This window comes from Narcine bancroftii, chromosome 4 (assembly GCF_036971445.1).
Source record: "Narcine bancroftii isolate sNarBan1 chromosome 4, sNarBan1.hap1, whole genome shotgun sequence".
NCBI lineage: Eukaryota > Metazoa > Chordata > Chondrichthyes > Torpediniformes > Narcinidae > Narcine > Narcine bancroftii.
Window position 1 is genome coordinate 287901503 of NC_091472.1, and position 17980 is coordinate 287919482.

The 17980-nt window shown below is 40.1% G+C and overlaps 1 protein-coding gene across 1 annotated transcript in view; it reads right to left on the bottom strand.

The window, feature by feature from the left end:
* Window positions 1–17735, bottom strand: part of cers6 (ceramide synthase 6) — a 284277-nt gene extending 266542 nt beyond the window's left edge. Inside the window, exon 1 of the mRNA XM_069935319.1 lies at window positions 17296–17735. Coding sequence (XP_069791420.1) covers window positions 17296–17465 — 170 coding nt within the window. The 5' untranslated portion in view covers window positions 17466–17735. The remainder of the gene's footprint in view (window positions 1–17295) is intronic.
* Window positions 17736–17980: the final 245 nt, after the last annotated feature.

A 17980-nucleotide genomic window follows, 5' to 3' on the forward strand; every position in this document is an offset into this window, starting at 1 on the left:
GAAATGGAAACTTGGCTGTGGATTAAGAATGGCTTGCCTGTAGAAAGCAGAGGGTAAGTGGTAGAGGGGACATATTCTGCCTGGAGGTTAGTGGATAGTAGAGTTGCGCAGGAATTTGTTCTGGGACAAAATGAATTGGGGATGGGGGAGTGGTATCAAGACCTTTGACTCTCACTCCCCTGCCATTTCTTCCTTAGGATCAAATTCAGTAGCTATAACTCTCTCTCTGCATTTTCCTTTGTCCTTATTTTCTGGTCCTTTTGTGCCACCAGGATATTATAGAAGATTCTGCTAGTGTGAGGCTAACCACAGGACAAGAACATAGAACTTTGCAGCACAGTACAGGCCCTTCAGCCCACAACGTTGTCCTGATCTATATAAACCTACCTCACATCCATAACCCTCTATTTTTCTTGCATCCATGTGTCTAAGAGTCTTTTAAATGGGTTTTGCTGGGCTCTGGAGCTCTTTTCTGCAATTGCATAAAGAGGGACCAAAATTTCTCCACCATGTTTGTGTATTTGTAAGTTTACCCATGCATTTTCCTTCCCTCTCTTATCAGAGTGCTCACCTTCCACCATTTCCTCTTATCTGTTGGCTTGTACTCTCCCTGTGGCCCCTCCTCCTTCCTATCCTCTCCTCCTCATCCCTCTATTCAGGGGCCTGCCTGTTTTTACTTAGCCCTGATGAAAGACGCAGGCCCAAAACGTTGGTTACCCTTCACTTCATGTGGAGCTACTTCACTTGCTGATTTTCTCCAGCACGTTTATGTATGGCATTGGGAGCAAAGAACTGAATGCCAGATACGAGGTGAGATGAGTGACTTTGGCCAAGTATGACCTGGTAAAACTAATCTTAATGGGCAACAAAGCAAAAACATAATGGTGCATATGGTTTGGGAAGTCAATCACGCCAGTCCCAAAACATCATTGCATTTCCTCAAGCAACTGTCTTAAGCCCAACCATATTCAATTTCTTCTTTAATGACTTATCTTCCATCAGAAGTTGGGATGTTTGTGAATGATGTTCAATCCCATTTACAATTCTTACAGCACATCTATGCAAAACTACACAACATTCAGGTAGTGTGTATTAAGGTGGATAACAATACTGCCACAAAAGGTGCCAAGTAAAGACCATCTTCAACAAGAGAAGATCTAGCCACCTATTTCTAACATTAAATACCATTATTCATCACAAAGTTACCTAACGTCAATCTCATGAGGGAGGGGACAGGGAGAAGAAACTCAACTATACCAGTCTCCTAAAAACTGTGGCAACAAGAGCAAGTCAAAAGCCAAATATCCTGTGGCTACCAATTTATATTTAAACACTCCAGGGACGGGGTCTTTTCACTATCTACAAGGCACAAGTCATCCACTTGTCTGGATGAGTTCAGTGCCAACCATTCTCAAGAAGCTTGATGCCTTTCAGGAAAAAAAGCATCCTATTTGAATAGCACCCCATCAACCACTAAGTGTTAATTCCCTCGACTGCTCAAGACTAGTGGCTGTGGTGTGTGCATAATGTTTGCAGTTATTTACCCAGGCTATTCCTCTATAGTATCCTCCAAACCTGCCACCTCTTTTTCCAAGAATGGCAAGCACTATCCTGACCTGGAAATGCATTGCAGGTCCCTCACCATTGCTGGGTACAAAGTAGAATAGAACTGTGGAATTACCTTCATTTGAAGAAGGCCATTTGCCAACATATTCCAAAGGGGTGGACGATAAACACGAGCCTTGCTAGCAATGCTCAGATCACAAAAATATAATTTTTTTCAGTTGAGAATGTACACATACTCTATAGAATGACACCAACATAATTTCGAGCGGCAACTGAGAACATATACTTCAGTGAAAGATGATAAAACCAAGAGAAAGCACGTGTACATTTGAACTAGGGCAAAGGAGAGCACAACGGACAAATGAAGAAATCAGACTGAAGATTGTCATCAAATTGCATCCTTACATAAAAGCTTCCCCCCTCCACCCACCCCCCCCCCACCCCCGTACACATTAAGTGAAAGGATTCCTGTGAAAATGTGCAGAAGGAAGAAAAATGCAGCAAATTCATAATCTGTATTTAGGTCACAATGTATGACTGCTTTACATAGCAGTACTTCAGCATGGAATAGCTCCAACTGGCCCCTCTAGGGATTTTTCTTAATCGAGCTTCTTTTCAAATCTGTGGGAATTCTCAGGGGTAACAGAATGCTATAGAAAGACAGTTTCATGTGGAATTCTGTAGCTGACAAACTGATGTTGCAGGAACCTGAAATAAGATTTCTACAAATTCACACCACGAAATTGATGAAGAGACTACTGGCTCAGTAAGCACATTGAGAAATGTATAGCATCCAGCCACATCATAGCAGTGAAATGGCCTCGATTATTCTTCAAAAAATGTTGCAGAATTCTGGCTATTTGACCTCCTGCTTGATATTGATAATGCCTTGAGCTCTTGCAAAGGATGTCATTCCGGAAAAAAAAATGGACAGCCTTTCCACCTGGTGTCCTTCGCCGTTGAGAAAACTGAACAAGTCATTAGAGCATCACCTGTATGTCCAATGATTGCCAAACTACAGGTCTTTTCTGCACCTTGAACCCACTTACATTGTGACTGAGCCCTCATATTTTCTATTCAACTCTCAGGAGGTGGGACTGGGGAGGGGGCATCGGCTGATTGAATTTGATGGTCCAAGATCTCTGCCTATGTCCAGTAGCACTCAAACCAATGAGACAAAAGAAGAAAATGAAGCATAGGTTTGAAATTTGTCCTACACAGTGAGAATAACTAATTGAATCAAACCCAGTCACAGACTCTGGTACTTGCAAATTATACTTCAATGACATGAAGTCAGAAAGAAGCAAACTGACTTCGATGCCAAGGGCCCACGTCGAGATGGATGTACAGAGATATCTAATCTCTGTCAAAATTGTAATGAATGACAAAAATTTAGAAAAAGACATAAATTAAAATAAATTACATTATGAAAAATTATTAGAAATATCAAATAAAATTAAACCTTTTTTCCTTCCTATTCTCCAGTCAGGAAATCCCCATAATGCAGAGGACTGGGAATCCCTGCATCAGGAGATCTGTTATTGGACACTACCGAGTGATGGCACGGAGGGCCAGATGTCATTCAGCACATCTTAGGTACATGTTCACCCACAAAGGTGGCACAGTTAGTGTAGCAGTTACAGTGCCAGCGAGCGGGGTTCGAATCCAGTGTTGTCTGTAAGGAGTTTGTACGTTCTCCCCATGTCAATGTGCTCCAGTTTCCTCCCATCATTCAAAACATATGGGGGGCTGGAGGTCGATTAGGGTGGCACAGGCTCGTGGGGCAAAAGAACCTGTTATCATGCTGTATTTCTAAATTTAAAAAAAATAAATTTAAACTTACATAGTTGAATCACAAACAGCCACATTGCCCTTCAGAGCAATCGGTCACAATTAATCCAAAATAAACAATGAAGTTCAAGTTTATTATTACCTGACTGTACAAAAACAATTCATGAAAAGACTCTTTCTCCAGACCACGCGCGCGCGCACACACACACACACACACACACACACACACACACACACACACACACACACACACACACACACACACACACACACACACACACACACACACACACACACACACACACACACACACAAAGATGGAATTTTTTTTTAATTATAAAAAATGTTGAGATGATTTACTCCTTTACAGGATTCTGTTCATCAATCTCACAGCCTGTGGGAAAAAGCTATTTTGCAGCCTGGCAGTCCTTATATTGATAATCCTGTACCACCTTCTTGAGGGCAGTGGGTCAGATAAACTGTGTGCTAGATGGAAAGATTCCTCAACAATTCTTTGAGCCCTACTTAAGTAATTAATCTGGTAAATGTCATCAGTAGAGGAAAGGGAGATCCCAGTGATCTTCTCAGCCATTTTGATGATCCTCCATAATGACTTCTGGTCTGAATCCTTTGCAGCTTCCACGATGTAGCCAGACAGGACATTCTCAATTATGCTGTAAAATGTTATCAGATAGGGGATGGTAGCCTTGCACTCCTCATTGTCCTTGGGTAGTGTAGATGGTGCTGTACTTTCTTGACTCATGAGGAGGTTCTGTAGGTCCTTTATATGCACACCCCAAAACTTTGTGCTCCCCACTCTCTCCACAACAGCCACATTGATGTGTAGTATGAAGAATGGTTGACCTTTTCCCTCCTAAAGTTCACAATCATCTCCTTTGTCTTGCCCAAATTGAGGATCAGACCATTTTATAAGGCATCCAACCTCTTTTCTGTAAGCCAACTCATCATTGTTGCTGATGAGGCCAACTTCAGTTGTACCATTTGCAAACTTAATGATTCCCTTTCGTCAGTCTAGTCCTGAGGCAGCAGCGTGAACAGTTATGGGTTGAGCATAGAGCCAGTGGTCATCATGATGGGACATGAGGTTTTGTTGCTAACACAGAGGGAGTGTCAGAAAGTCCAGAATCCAATTTTAGATAGGGGTGTTGAGTCACAGCTCAGACAGTTGATCAACCAGCCTCTGAGGAATGATCATGTTGAATGCTGAGTTGAAGTCCATGAATGGCAAAGTTTAATGCTGGCACAAGTCTAATATACCATACATTGGGGGAGGAAAGAGTAAGCATACAATGACTGATGTAGAAATAGCTAAGGGTGAAGTTGAAAGTGAATGTTGAAAGAAATGCAAGTCATCCAATGTTCAGTCTTTCCGGTAACTGGATGGTGGTAATCAATAAAAAAATTCTAGGTTTGTTCCAGATTGCACCAAGTGCCTTTTCTCTTGTCTTCTAAAAATATCACTTATATATCCATACAGCTGAGGCAGTACAAGTCTAAATAAAACTTGTTCAAGCAATTTGACCAATTATTATCCTGAATATTAGTCAGAAAATCACAAGGAGGATGGAAGCTACAAAAGGGCCTTACATTCGAACTGTCAACCTCCTCGCTGCTCACTCACTACCTATAATTCACAGCTTATGTGTGTGTGAGTGTGAGTGTGAGTGTGAGTGTGAGTGTGAGTGTGAGTGTGTGAGTGTGTGAGTGTGTGAGTGTGTGAGTGTGTTAGTGTGAGTGTGTGAGTGTGTGAGTGTGTGAGTGTGTGTGTGTGTGAGTGTGTGAGTGTGTGAGTGTGTGAGTGTGTGAGTGTGTGAGTGTGTGAGTGTGTGAGTGTGTGAGTGTGTGAGTGTGAGTGTGAGTGTGAGTGTGAGTGTGAGTGTGTGAGTGTGTGAGTGTGTGAGTGTGAGTGTGAGTGTGAGTGTGAGTGTGTGTGTGTGTGTGGAGTGAGAGAAAGCAAAGGGGTGCATTAAAGCTAGAACATGCAGATCAAGAAGCATTGCTGAAATCTGAAGCCAAGAGGAGAAACGTGGGAATGCCTTAGAGATATATGTAGGGAATAAAATTGAGTTAACATTGCAATTGAATAATTTTACATCACACTGGCCAGCATTGACAATAAAAGACAAAGCAAAGTTTCTGAAACTGTTCAATATTGTGCCCTCAAGAGTGCAGTGTGCCCAGCTGTTCTTTCAGCTTATGTTAGACCTCATGTAACAGCGCAGGAGGCACAAACAGATAGATTGGACTGAAAGTGTAATGGAGAATTAAAATAGCAGGTAATTCAAGGTTACCTTCGACTATTAAATGAATGTGCTCTACAAAACAATTTCAGATATCCTAAACGACCACATAGATTAAGGAAGCTGAAAACCTAATCAAAAACAATTAGCTGCTTTGATATGGAAAGAACAGTTAGATCACTTCCAAAAAAATAAGCATTGATTGCTGTCACAAATTTTGCTTTTCCTTTGTGATTTAATGCTGTGGTTTTTCTGAAGCATCACACCTCAATATTTTAGATTTGTTTTATTCTCAGAAGACTTTTCATGACAAACCAACAGTGACAAATGATTATCTTTTTTTTTTTTTTACGGCATTAATTATAGCTCAACGACAGTAGTCGGGCCTCTGAGTCTGAATCATGTGGATCCAAAACCGACTCCAGGAACTTGAGCTAAATCTCACCTGTCACTGATCAAACACATTCTGGGAGAGGTTTATGTTGATTCCGTGTTCATTCATATGACAGGATAGTAAATGAGAGGAAGTTGTTCACCCTAACGCATGAATCAATATTTATCTATCAACTGATATTAATAAAACAGATGATCATGTTAAATTGTACATGAACTTTTGTTTCTCCCAACACACCAACAGACTAAGGTCATGAATGGCGCACTCCTTTTTCTTTTGGTCTTAATTTGAGAAAGATCAGATAAAATCAGTAGTGACCTAGTTTCATAGGAAGATGACATTTAACAATGCGCTTTCTGCCACAGGGCAATCCAGGGAGAAACCATTTGAGCCCTGACCTTCGGTACTCAAAAAAAAAGTTCACGACATGCAACCAAGTTTGAGACTCAAGTGGTGTTAATTTCTCTTGAGATATAGTTGACTCGGAGCATCAAATTTCAAAAATAAACAATCCACGATTTTCAGGACTCCAATCCACTCACCAGCAATTGGAATAAATTTCTGTTGATTGTTGCACAGTTCAAGATTTGTGCTTACTGAGAACAAAGATCGATAACAGTACATTTGCCATCAATGTCATCCTAAACCTTTGTGGTTTCCATTTAATAAGCTTTTGGCAGCAGCCATTAGTAGAAATCGCTGAACAGGAATTAAATTGATCAGAAGGGAAGTCATTCACTCATGCTGGTTTTAGGGAATGAAAACTTATAGGAAAATGCCATTTTATAAAAGCACTGCACAGAGAAAATAAACATTGTTTATTTCCATTGTGACCAATTACTTGACTTGGAACACTGTTCTCATTGCACTAGCCAGCTCTCCTCTACATGGTCAGTCTTGATGAAGTGTCCCGACTGGAAATGCTGATAATTATTTTTCTCCCTGATGCTGTTGAATCTGCTGTGTTCATCCAGCAATTTGGGTTTTGTTCCAGATTCCACCATCTGTGGGTCTCTCATGTGGCCTTGAAACACATTATTTTTGTTTATGCCTAGGTTCTGCATGAACATTTTTTGTAACCAAACCAATGAAAGCAACTTCCTTCAAATTATAATCCACAGAGCTGTTTTAACAATAATTATAAAATTTAAAAAATTATAATTTTAAGTTTAGGCGTAACAGGGCATTTTGGGCCATGATTCCGTGCTGCCCAATTTACACCCAATCCCTGGTACGTTTTGAATGGTGGGAGGAAACCGGAGCCCCACACAGACACACAGACATGGTGAGAATGTACAAACTCCTTACAGACAGCACAGGATTCGAACCTCGGTCCCGATCGCTGGCACTGTAAAGACATTGCACTAACCACTATTACAACTATGTTGCTCATTATGACTGTCCAATCATTTCATGTCACTTCAAGATGTGAGGTTAATGTTACATATCTGTCTGTGGTAGCTCTGCTCCTTTCACCCAGAGGTATTTCAGCTGGATGCTGCCCCTTGGCAACCATCATTTCAAAGTCCATCACTTGGCTCCCTGTTTTAACCTCATGCTGCATCTAAGCTGTCATACTGATTATCCCAGACCTAGCATTGGAAAAGAAGTGTTCAGATGCTACGACTTGCCATGCCAAGACTACTCGGAAGCACCTTCTAAAGCAGTAGTTCTCAAACTTTTTTCTTTCCACTCACAGACCACTTTAAGTAATTCCTATGCCATCAGGGCTCTGTGATTAGCAGGGGATTGCTTAAGGTGGTCTGTGAGTGGGAAAGGAAGGTAGAGAATCACTGCTCTAGACCTAATTGCTACTGAAATATTTTGGTTGAGAAAAATTGTCATTGGTCCATTTCCTTTGGAGTTATGAAACCGCGCACATAATGATTAAAACTGTGGTTTTCCAACTTTTTCTTTCCACTCACATACCATCTTAAGCAATCCCTTACTAATCACAGAGCATCTATGGCATAGGGAATACTTAAAGTGGTATGTAAGTGGAAAGAAAAAGGTTGAGAACCACTGGTCTAAAGTTTTTCCAAGAAGATCGAGGGTGGTAATGTATTGAGTTTGACAGGAAACTGTGCCCAGGGGTAAACTCAAAGAAACTGAGTACTTTGAAGGGTTTGTGTTCGACTAGCTAGGGAAACTCACCATCCATCGGAATATCTTCCCCAAATTTTGTTGTATTTTTAGATAATTAAACATTGCAAGGCAGTCTGAGCCTTTCTAACCTTGCGGCTGGTGGTCCCTGAATAGCTTTGACCACCACTGAGGCCATGATCCATTGTGAAACCTGCAGGCAGCTAGCCCTCCATACCGGTTCCAAAATCAGACCACGTAATCCATGATCTAATTGGATTAAGCAACACTTCTATGTAATTTTAATACATACAAACAAATCTTCATACAGAAGAAGCCCAGGCCCCGATACCTAGAAGAGGTAGTCCAGGTTCACACACCTGGTCTCTAGCCATTGGTTTTTACTGTTCCTTGACCTTTCTGGGTCAAAACCTTTTCACATTTCTTGGCCTATGGATGGCAAGGTTTCCTTGGCAGCAGAATGAGTGACAGTATTTTTTTTTGTTGGTACTCCTTTCACCATTCCATACGGACCTGCTCCAGTTGTTCAGCTTGATGCTCCTCAGATTGATAATAGATAGCACCAATGCAAAGGAAGAAGATTATGTTGGAAAGCAGAATTATACAGTGAACCCAAGTGTTGCAGTGTGATTAATACAGAATCAAAGGGCAGTGATCCAGAAACTAGGCAGCTGCATCAGCCTTTAGATGAGAAAAGCCTGCACATGCCAACAGTTATACAAATGACTGCTGGAAAGGCTTCAGAAATTCTGTTTCAGCTTGTTTCAGTATTTCCCTAACTTCTGCATTTAAAATTAATCTCATAAGTTTGCTGTGGCTCTTTGAACAAGTACTTCAGTTGGCCAAAGAATGCAGAACATAATCAAAGCAAAATTCAGCAGTGCCCCTAAGAACATAAAGCAAGGTCAGTTTTCTCTCATGGTTTTATGTAAACCTCTTATTATGAGTTTTAAGGGTAATGCTGCACTGGAATTTGCTCTGGTCTTTAACTGCCAAATAAAGTCAATGAATGGTGAAAAGACAAATTAATAAACTGTAGTTATTACTCAAAATAGTTCTGGAGAATTCTACCAGACAGTAGGTAATTTGGCCAATCGCATCTACATTGCCTCGATATAGCTATTCAAAAGCAATGGCCTCTCAGAATAGTCTCATAACTTCATGAACTTCAATTAACAATCCAACTTTCCCTTTAAAAGAGAAAATGACCTTCCAGTTGCTAGTGAACAGTGCACCTTACTGCATGTCAAGAACTTACTTATTTGAACCCTCAGGCTCTGTTCAGCCTTACTTTTCACCATTTCCTCATATTTATGGCACCATTCAATATATTTTCTCCCAGCACACATTTTCATAAATTGCAAATTAAATTGCATCCTTTATCAACCTTTATTCTATTTAGCTGTATTTTTCTTAAGTATTTAATAATCTGCTAATTATTTTCAGATTCTTTGTGTCATCAACAACACCTTAATTTTCTCTACCCCAGTTCATATGTATGGTTAAAAAAAAATCCAAACTTTCTCCTACTTGAGTAACAATATGCTGTAGCCAATTAAACAATTGTAACTGCATTTTTATCAAACACTAACTTTTATAAGGAAACTATTACATGGCTTGCAGAATATATATTGATGGATGAAATATTTATCACCATTCGATAATCAAACACAGAGCAACTCAGGATATTGGGTGGAATGGGGCTGTATTGTTTGGAAAAATGAGATGTGATCTTCCTGAAATATTTAATATGGGACAGATGCTAAATTTGTTATCCTTCACTGAAATCTGATAAGGGGTCAGGCATTTAAGAGTGAGACTTTTCTATGAAGAATCAACATGCAATTACTCAAATCTGAAAGATTAATTAGCTGCCTGACTAGCAGTCAATCATTTGGACAACAATCTTAATTATCAACTAATAATTTATAAATCCATTACAATTTTTCAACAGTCAGGCAAGCCAGGCATCTTCTGCCATATAAAAATCCCTGTAAATTTACTGCATTCCATTCATCTAATCAATCAATTATTTAATCAAAAATCAATTAAATTTATCAAATATAACTTGCCTTTAAGAAATCCATATTGGATCAGCTTGGCTAATCCTTTCATTTTTATCTTTAAATTTACTGTGAATTATGTACTCTACGACAGGAGCTGGTTGTAATTGACACTGAATGCTTTGACCTTACTTATGCTGTCCATTTTGAAAGTAGGTATTTACCAACTTAGTAAGGTCCCTGTGTAGTAAACTTTACAAAAATAGGCTGACTTTTTTAAAGTTCTGGCAAAATTAACTTTGTACTGTTGCAAGTTATTGACATGTATGTACCAAGGGAGCAGAAGTGAACTGTATCTGGATTAAGCACTGGACTATTTAACTTAGCTCGTGTGAACAAGCTCCACAGGGCAGAGGTACACTGTACCATCCCTGACTAACAACCTATCCATCTAGGATGAAGCTGGGCCATGTCCACATCGGAGCTGTCCTTAAGCAATTACAGATGACCAATGAAGGAAGAAGGTGTCAAAAAAGAAAAAAGATCCTCAATTATTCACAACTACACAGTTGAGATTTGTGAATGACACATATTCCTTTGATGTTGAAGGATGAAGCAAAAGAAATCCATGGAACATGGGTTGTTTAATGCACTCTACCACCCTTCTGTAGTGCAATGGCAGTTGCGTGGAAAGTGTCCAAGTTGAGGCAATTACATAAATCCTTCATATCTGGGTTCTAATGGGGGAGATATTTCCTGCCCACAGCAATGAAGCAATAAAGTGCTATTCTCACTTCAGTGCACAGGTCTTTAATCAAGCACTCTTCAAAGCACAACTGGAACCTGACCATCATTAAGCACTTCCATAATCATTTATCCTACAATTCAGATGATTTAACATTGGGTTCTCCAGCCCACAGAAAGTCGTCATGGGTTTCCGGTACCATTTTTTCTTTTTTTTTTACAGATAATTGATCTTTCATTATCTGTAAGCCTCAGTTTGGATGGGAATGTGGTGGATGTAGATTTAAAAATTCATGTTAGTCCTCTTGTCTAAGGCTCCTTTGGGAATTATTGGGTATGGCTTGGGCATGCTGAGGAATATTCTTTTTTTAGACATGCAGCACAGTAACAGGCCCATTCAGCTTATGAGCCAATGCCGCCCAATCACACCCAATTGATCTACAACTCCAGTATGTTTCTGAAGGGAGGAAATCAGGGCATCCAGGGAAAACCAACGCAGACACAGGGGGAATGTACAAACTTCTAAAAGACAGCACTGGATTCAAGCCCCAGCTCCTGGTGCTGTAACAGCATTGCACTGACCGCTGTGCTAACCAAATGTTGATGATGGCTCTGGGTAGGTTTAATGGTCACACATCTATATTTTGCTAAAAGACATCAATTTAGTGTATTGCTATCTTTAAACTAGCTAGCTGGTCAATCTACTCATCAACATGAGTATCAAGATATTTTTCCAATATATTCCTTTTAAAAAAAAAACTTTTAAAAACAATGTAAAATCAACAACAACAACAAAAAAAGGTTTTTAAACAATATAGTAAACACCCCTCCCTCCCCCCCGCCTCAGCCAGCCCCTCAAGGGGAGCCAAAAAAGAAAACATAAAACATATACAATATTTTAAGATATTTCCAAATCCATATATTCTAAATAAGATTTCCACATTTTAACAAAAAGAGTAATTATCATGTAAATTATATGTTATTTTCTCCATATAAATACATATAAATAGGGGAGCGTGGCGCAATGGCGTAGAAAGAAGTCATGCAGTTCCACATTTCCCCAGTTGAACTAATTAATGCCCGAATTTAAAACTTGTGAAAGTGGTTAAAAATAGTTTTGCAATATATTCCTGCTGGTAATTTCTAAGACTGCATTTTACCCTGTTTGCTGCCCCACGTTGGACTGCAATTTGAAAGACAGCCAAAACAAAGATCTTCACTGACAGACCTCTCATAGGTGTGGCACAACGGCACATTAATTTCATTGTTTCAATCCATAATCCATTTTCCATTATCAGCAATTGTTTCTTGTCATATTAATTAAATCTGCAAGTGTTATAGGTTTAAAAGAGATGAGCAAGAGTCTTTTCCAGAAATAAAAAAATTTTTGAGAGAAAAAAGCCATAATAATTTAAAAAAACCATTGAAACCATAGGGAATATTTACACTTTGCTCTTGTTCTTGTACACAAATCCCAGTTAACAATCAGTTAAGAATCAATATTTTGCAATAACAGAATAAATCAGGCATTTTCATGATTTGTACTGCCCATCGTTATTGAATGAAGATCTACTGGGACCAATGCCTGAAGAGGGCGCACAAAATCAGTGAACCGGTGCGGACTCGAAAGGCCAACATGGCCTGTTTCCGCTCCGTAAATGGTTATATGGTTATATTTGTAACGTGATCTTTATTGTTTTATCTCTGAAAACTACAAATCAATTACTTAAATAATCTGTTGAAATCTTGAGATGGATTTCTTTCCCAACTGCTCTCTAACTGTAGAAGCCAAAAGCATCAATTTTAAGTCTGATTGTATGAAACTGTAAGGATACACATTGATCACTTAACTTCTAGACGCTATTGAGTTCCAGACACTGAAGACTTTTGAATAGTATTAACTCCATGCTACAAACACAATTTTGTTTTGCATCAAAATGAGCCATACAAACCTATTTATGTTTTATGTCCATAAGATGGGATACCTAAATACTCCGACGAGACCACATAGTTAAAACAATGATCTTCCAGGTCTCAAGCCTTCACTTAAAGTAACCATAAAATTTCAGTTTCTCACATGGTGTTGCAGATGATGACTGAATAATGATGGATTGAGCAAAAAAACTATTGAACAAGCTAAGTAACTAACATACCATGGTCCAAGAATGAAATTAACATATATTTTCTATTTAGAAGTTTAAACAATTTGTTCAACAAAAATGTAAAATTTCATCAAATGAGAAACACCAAAGAAAATAAAGATAACCGCGTTATCTTTATTTTCCTTAGTAATGAATTAGCCAAAGATTTTAGGGTTAAACGTACATAACAATACCATATTGTCTCTGTCTGAAGCACTGGGGTCCAACTGCTGACATTAAAAACTCCATTTTAATCTAACATCACTGAATATCATTATTTTCTCACATAGTTTCAAGTTACAACAGAGATATTTAAGTGTCACAATTTGTATTTGAAGACCTTGAAAGTGTATAAACAGCATACCATTATTCCAAATTAATTAGTTTTTTTCAATATTTTTTATTAACATTGAAATTTCACAGCCAAAAATATAGAGTACATACAGGTATATGTTAAAAGTCAAAAAGATACATTACACTTAAATCATATCATTTCATCCAAGGTACCCCACATTTTAATCAAACAGATTATATTGTATTGATATTTTATTATTGTATTATATAAAACAAGGGAAAATCTAAAGTCACTCCCAAGAAAGAAGCTGTTTGGCCAATAAAAAAGGAAGACCAAATTCTTATCAAAGTGATAAATTACCTCATTAGTCAACAGTTCTACCTTTGTAACAAGTCAAAGATTATAAAAGCAATTTAAAGGGTCCCTACAGCATTTGAAAATTTGAATTCAAATCAGAAATTGAGCATCTAATCTTCTCTAAATTTAAACATAACATGACGACACGTAGCCATTGAGCATGATTAGGTGGGGTAATGTCCCTCCATCTGAGCAACACGGCCCGCCTAGCCATAAGCAAAATAAAATCTAATACATGCAGCTCAGATGGCGTTAAAGTTAGAACACTCTGTCCAACAATACCAAATAAAGCAGTTAAGGGATTAGGTTAAAATTCAACTTTAAAAAGTGCAGAGTAAGTTTGAAATACTCCGTTCCAATATTTCTCAAGACTCTGACATGTGCAGAACATATGAATTAATGAAATATCTCCATTGTTAATTCTAAATCCCCAATCAATGTGTTTAACCAATATTTATTCTCTAAATCAAATAAATACAAGTGTTTACTTATGCAAAAAAAACCCACAGAAATAGCAGGAAAAGTAAAAGTTGAACGAATGACTTTGAAAAACAACATTTCAGTCATTGGAAGCTGAACAATAATTCACATACTAAAAACTGAGAACTTGCTATTAAATTCAAGCACAACTTATTTTTGATAGTTCGTAAATACTTGTACAAGTTGACTTTCTATAAGTATTTAGTGCAATATTCATATAAAATGGTAGATATTATTGCACAGAAGGCAGCTGTTTGGCCTATTGATAATGAAGTTAATGCTTATTGTCATACCCATTGTACAATTTACATAGGCACTGAAATTTTCACTTGCCACAGTTCAATAGGTACTTGTAAAGAAAAACTATAATAATAAACTAATTAAATTATATTGAGGCAATAAATAGATAAGATACACCTTCACAATAACCCGAGTGCAAAAAAAGGTGATTTGCAATAGTGCAGATAGTTCTTTTGTGCTGTGGGAGCAAGCTATGATTAATGAACCAAGGGGAAGTTCAAGAATATGATAGCTGTTGTAAAGAATGTTCTTGAACCTTGGTTTTAGGCTTCTGTACCTTGTGCTTAAAGTTAGAATCCAGGCCACTTCATATCTGTTCATATAGCAGTTCACCTGGTGCCTTGTTATTATCTTTACAAGTTCATTAAGAAATAGATACATTTTTTAATATGATGTAGATATGTTTTTAATATGATGTAGAAAAGTTCATTAAGAAATAATAAATAGCCTAAAGAAATCTCTTGGTGCCTGCCCCATTGACCACCGCCAGTGGGCTGATATCGCCTCAAACCGTGCATCTTGGCGCCTCACAGTTTGGCGGGCAGCAACCTCCTTTGAAGAAGACCGCAGAGCCCACCTCACTGACAAAAGGCAAAGGAGGAAAACCCCAACACCCAACCCCAACCAACCATTTTTCCCCTGCAGCCGCTGCAACCGTGTCTGCCTGTCCCGCATCGGACTTGTCAGCCACAAACGAGCCTGCAGCTGACGTGGACTCTTACCCCCTCCATACATCTTCGTCCGCGAAGCCAAGCCAAAGAAAAGAAGAGATACACACAAATTAAAGGGGGGGGGGGTGACTTTGGTAGTTACTTCACTAAGAGTTAAGATGCAATGGTAATTTTAATGAAGGTCTGACAACTTCAGAGAAATATACTGTACTTTCAAAAGCAATATTTAGATTATTGCTTCTCTTGTCACTTAGGGAAGAACGAATTTAGAACTAAAGAACGTAAGATTTACTAAACAGTGAGAAATATTTGTAGCAGATACCAAGAGGGCTAATAATGAATGGTGAATTTGGCAAATAGAAGACAGATTCAATTTCAGTGCAAAGTGATTTACATTAGGAAGAAAACACAGACGGACAGGATAACCTAAATAGTTTGAAGAGGGTTGCACAAGAACAGATTGATGGAAGTATACATATCTGCAAAACTTTCAAGAGATCTGGATGTGTGATCCGGCTGTTAAGTAGACAGAATACTTGGTTTAATGAGTAGGACGTTGTATATGAGAAAACATGTGCTGAACTTTGCAATTATTAAACCAGGAATATTATGCACAATACAGGGTATCACATTTTGAAAAAGTTCATGTCTTGGAAAGTGGATAAAAGAATGCTATTAGGAACTAGGGCTTGCAGTTAAATGGAGAGTCTGGAAGTCAAGAGTTTAAGAAAAGACATATTGAAGGTGTTCTAAACTGGACAAGTTTTGATAAAGCAAGCACAGGGAAACTGTTTCATCTGCATTCAAAAGAACTCGAAGAAAACCTGGATTTATTTCCACAGAGAGTTATTACGTGCTGGAATGCGTTTCCTGAAAGCATCTTGGAAGAAGATTCCATAAGAGCTTTCACAAGTCAGATTTCAAAAGGCAGATTAATGTGCGGTCTCGGAATAAACGGGCAAGTTCGGCGCTTCCAGCCTGTGAAGAGGCTGGGGGCAGAGGGCCGATGGAAGGGTGACAAAGGTCAGTTATTCCTTCAGTCACTGTGTTGGCAGAAAGTGCACCAATATCCCTTTCAAGCCCAGCAAAATCTTTATGTATTTTTTCAAATACTTCACAATTTCTCTCGAGTCGGAGGACACAGAAGTTGGGATTAAGATCAGAGCTGACGCTTGGAAATCCAAAGAAACAGTTTTCCGGTGAATCCTCTTTTTTTTTGCAGAAAAGGTTGATGTCTACGGATTCCTCAGTAAAGCTTCATGGTGGCAAGGAGTCCTGCATTTGTGTGTGCACTGAACTGCAGAAATTTATGCATGAATTACAATGAAATTAAACTGGATTTGTTATTAGCATTTAGTGTCTAAATTAAAGGCTTAAAAATTCAGTCCTTAATATTAAAGTTGTTCGCATGAAATCTGAAAATATCGTTTTGTACACCCTACAATGGGGCTTGCAGCCGGAATTATGCTAAATTGTCCGACCACTTTCCCTCTCAATGTCGCTGTTCCAACAATTGCTAATCGATGCATGAATGAGGAACATGACGAAGGACTGAACTCTGTGTAACAGAAGTTTATCCGAACGAGAGGGAAGGGGTTGTTGCTTCCAAAGCAACAGTACTTGTTGTCTCAGGCTCGACTTCACCCATATTAAAGACATCTCTTTGTCTGAGCCACGAAGACGAAAAGTGAGGTCCCCCTTTGCAGATTTGCACCATTTCAGAGGGCACGGGACCATTCTGCCCGCCGCTGCTACCCCGGCACCTCCCATCGGGAACTGTCCCAAGCCCCAGAGAACAAAGCTGACCTGCCGGAATGGGTCTGCAAGGTATAAAGGTTGCGCCTCTCCTTTACCGACGGGGCAGAGACGGAAGGAGCCCGACCAAGTCTGACAGTGGGCACCTTCCTGAGAGTCACCCTTGGGCACGTGCCTGTTCCCCGGACTGGGAGCAGCCGGGCCCCGTTCATCAAGCGCAGGGCAAGCGAGCGGGTGGCAAGTTTGCCTGCACCCTGGAAGCAAGGGGCAGCCACGTTCCGGTCCCATCGCCGGCCCCTCCTGCAGTGTCCGAACGCGGCACGGGGAGGGGTTGGCATTTTAACGTGCCCGTTGGAAGTTGGCGTGTGAACAAAAAACCTTGCAGGATCATTATTTGTTGGCCTAGATCGTCCAACAGATGAGAGCAGCCCTACCTTTCGAAAACCAGCCGAACCATAAAGATGCAGAAGGCCAGAGGAAACGCCAGGTACAAGTCGTCCGCCTGCGGGAAAGTGGCTTCGTCTGTGTTCTTCAGGTCTGCCCAGGTGACGTTGTGGGGCAGCCAGAACCTCTCATTCCAGAACCAGGCGAGGATACCTGCCATCTTCCGTGTGGGTGCCGGCGGCTGACGAGCTGCTGAGCGCTGCCCGTCTCCCTCCCTCCCTCCCTCCCTCCCTCTCTGCACTCGGCCTGACGGATTCGGTTCGCCAGAAAGGCGAACAGCCCCGCCGCCAGATCCCTCTCTTCCTTTCTTTTTGTCCTCTCTCTCTCACACACACACAGTCAGTGTCGCCTCCATCCCAGTGGGAAGTCAAGTGTCACACACCGTCCACACAAGACCAAGCGATTGGCTCCCCCCAGCTGTCGCGCACATTTCACCACAGCGAAGGGAAAGTGTCCCTCTCTCCCTCCCTCCCAACCACCCTCCCTCTCTCCTTCCCTCCCTCCCTACCTATCACTCTACCTCCTTTCCTCCCTACCTCCCACCCTACCTCTCTCCTTCCCTCCCTACCACCCTCTCCCTCCCTACCTATCACCCTACCTCTCTCCCTCCCTACCTATCACCCTACCTCTCTCCCTCCCTACCTATCACCCTACCTCTCTCCCTCCCTACCTATC